Source organism: Octopus bimaculoides, chromosome 30, assembly GCF_001194135.2.
Source record: "Octopus bimaculoides isolate UCB-OBI-ISO-001 chromosome 30, ASM119413v2, whole genome shotgun sequence".
Classification (NCBI taxonomy): Eukaryota; Metazoa; Mollusca; class Cephalopoda; order Octopoda; family Octopodidae; genus Octopus; species Octopus bimaculoides.
This window is the reverse complement of record NC_069010.1, coordinates 6,220,357-6,221,099: the sequence shown is the minus strand read 5'-3', so window position 1 is coordinate 6,221,099 and position 743 is coordinate 6,220,357. Positions and strand designations below refer to the sequence as shown.

General features: G+C 38.6%; 1 protein-coding gene across 2 annotated transcripts in view; it reads left to right on the top strand.

Annotated features, from left to right (window-relative positions):
* The window catches only part of LOC106872537 (SEC14-like protein 2), a 17,088-nt gene that overhangs the window by 7,246 nt on the left and 9,099 nt on the right, over positions 1 to 743 (top strand). For both annotated transcript variants that reach the window (XM_014919562.2, XM_052978156.1), the window contains exon 5: positions 86 to 242. In XM_014919562.2, coding sequence (XP_014775048.2) covers positions 86 to 242 — 157 coding nt within the window. The remainder of the gene's footprint in view (positions 1 to 85; positions 243 to 743) is intronic.

Sequence of the window (743 nt, the reverse complement as noted above, 5' to 3'; positions counted from 1 at the left end):
TATATATATATATATATATATATATATATATATGTTTATATTTATATTGACATGTGTAAACCTGGAAGTATGCTGTCTGTTTCAGGATCTGTCCTGGCGTGCAGAGATTGGCGCCGACACCATTGTTGAGGACTATGTCAATCCAGAGGCTGTACAAAGATATTACACCGGTGGTGTTTGTGGTTTTGATAAAATTGGTTGTCCAGTGTGGTATGATCCAGTTGGAAACTTAGATATGCAAGGTTTGTATGTATGTGTGTATGTATATTCTTTTATTCTCTTATGTATTTCAGCCTGATGGCTGTGGCCATACTGGGGCACCACCAATATTATCAGCTTTTCTGTGGCCATTCTTTTGCGGATTGGCTTTTGGTGAAGGTGGGAGTTTGATATTACCATCTGTTTTCGACTTTCTTTCTTGCCATGATATAGGTTAACCTGCAACACGGGACAGCAGGAGGTCGAGTTGTTTCTTGAAAACATCTCCTTCACCATGTATATCACTCGGATGTTTTGTCAAGATATTAAATAGCTATGAGCCCTTGAATCCCAAACTAGTGCAGTACATGGTCTTCACTCAGATGTTTTGTCAAGATATTAAATAGGTATGAGCCCTTGAATCCCAAACTAGTGCAGTACATGGTCTTCACTCAGATGTTTTGTCAAGATATTAAATAGCTATGAGCCCTTGAATCCCAAACTAGTGCAGTACATGGTCTTCACTCAGATGTTTTGTCAAGATA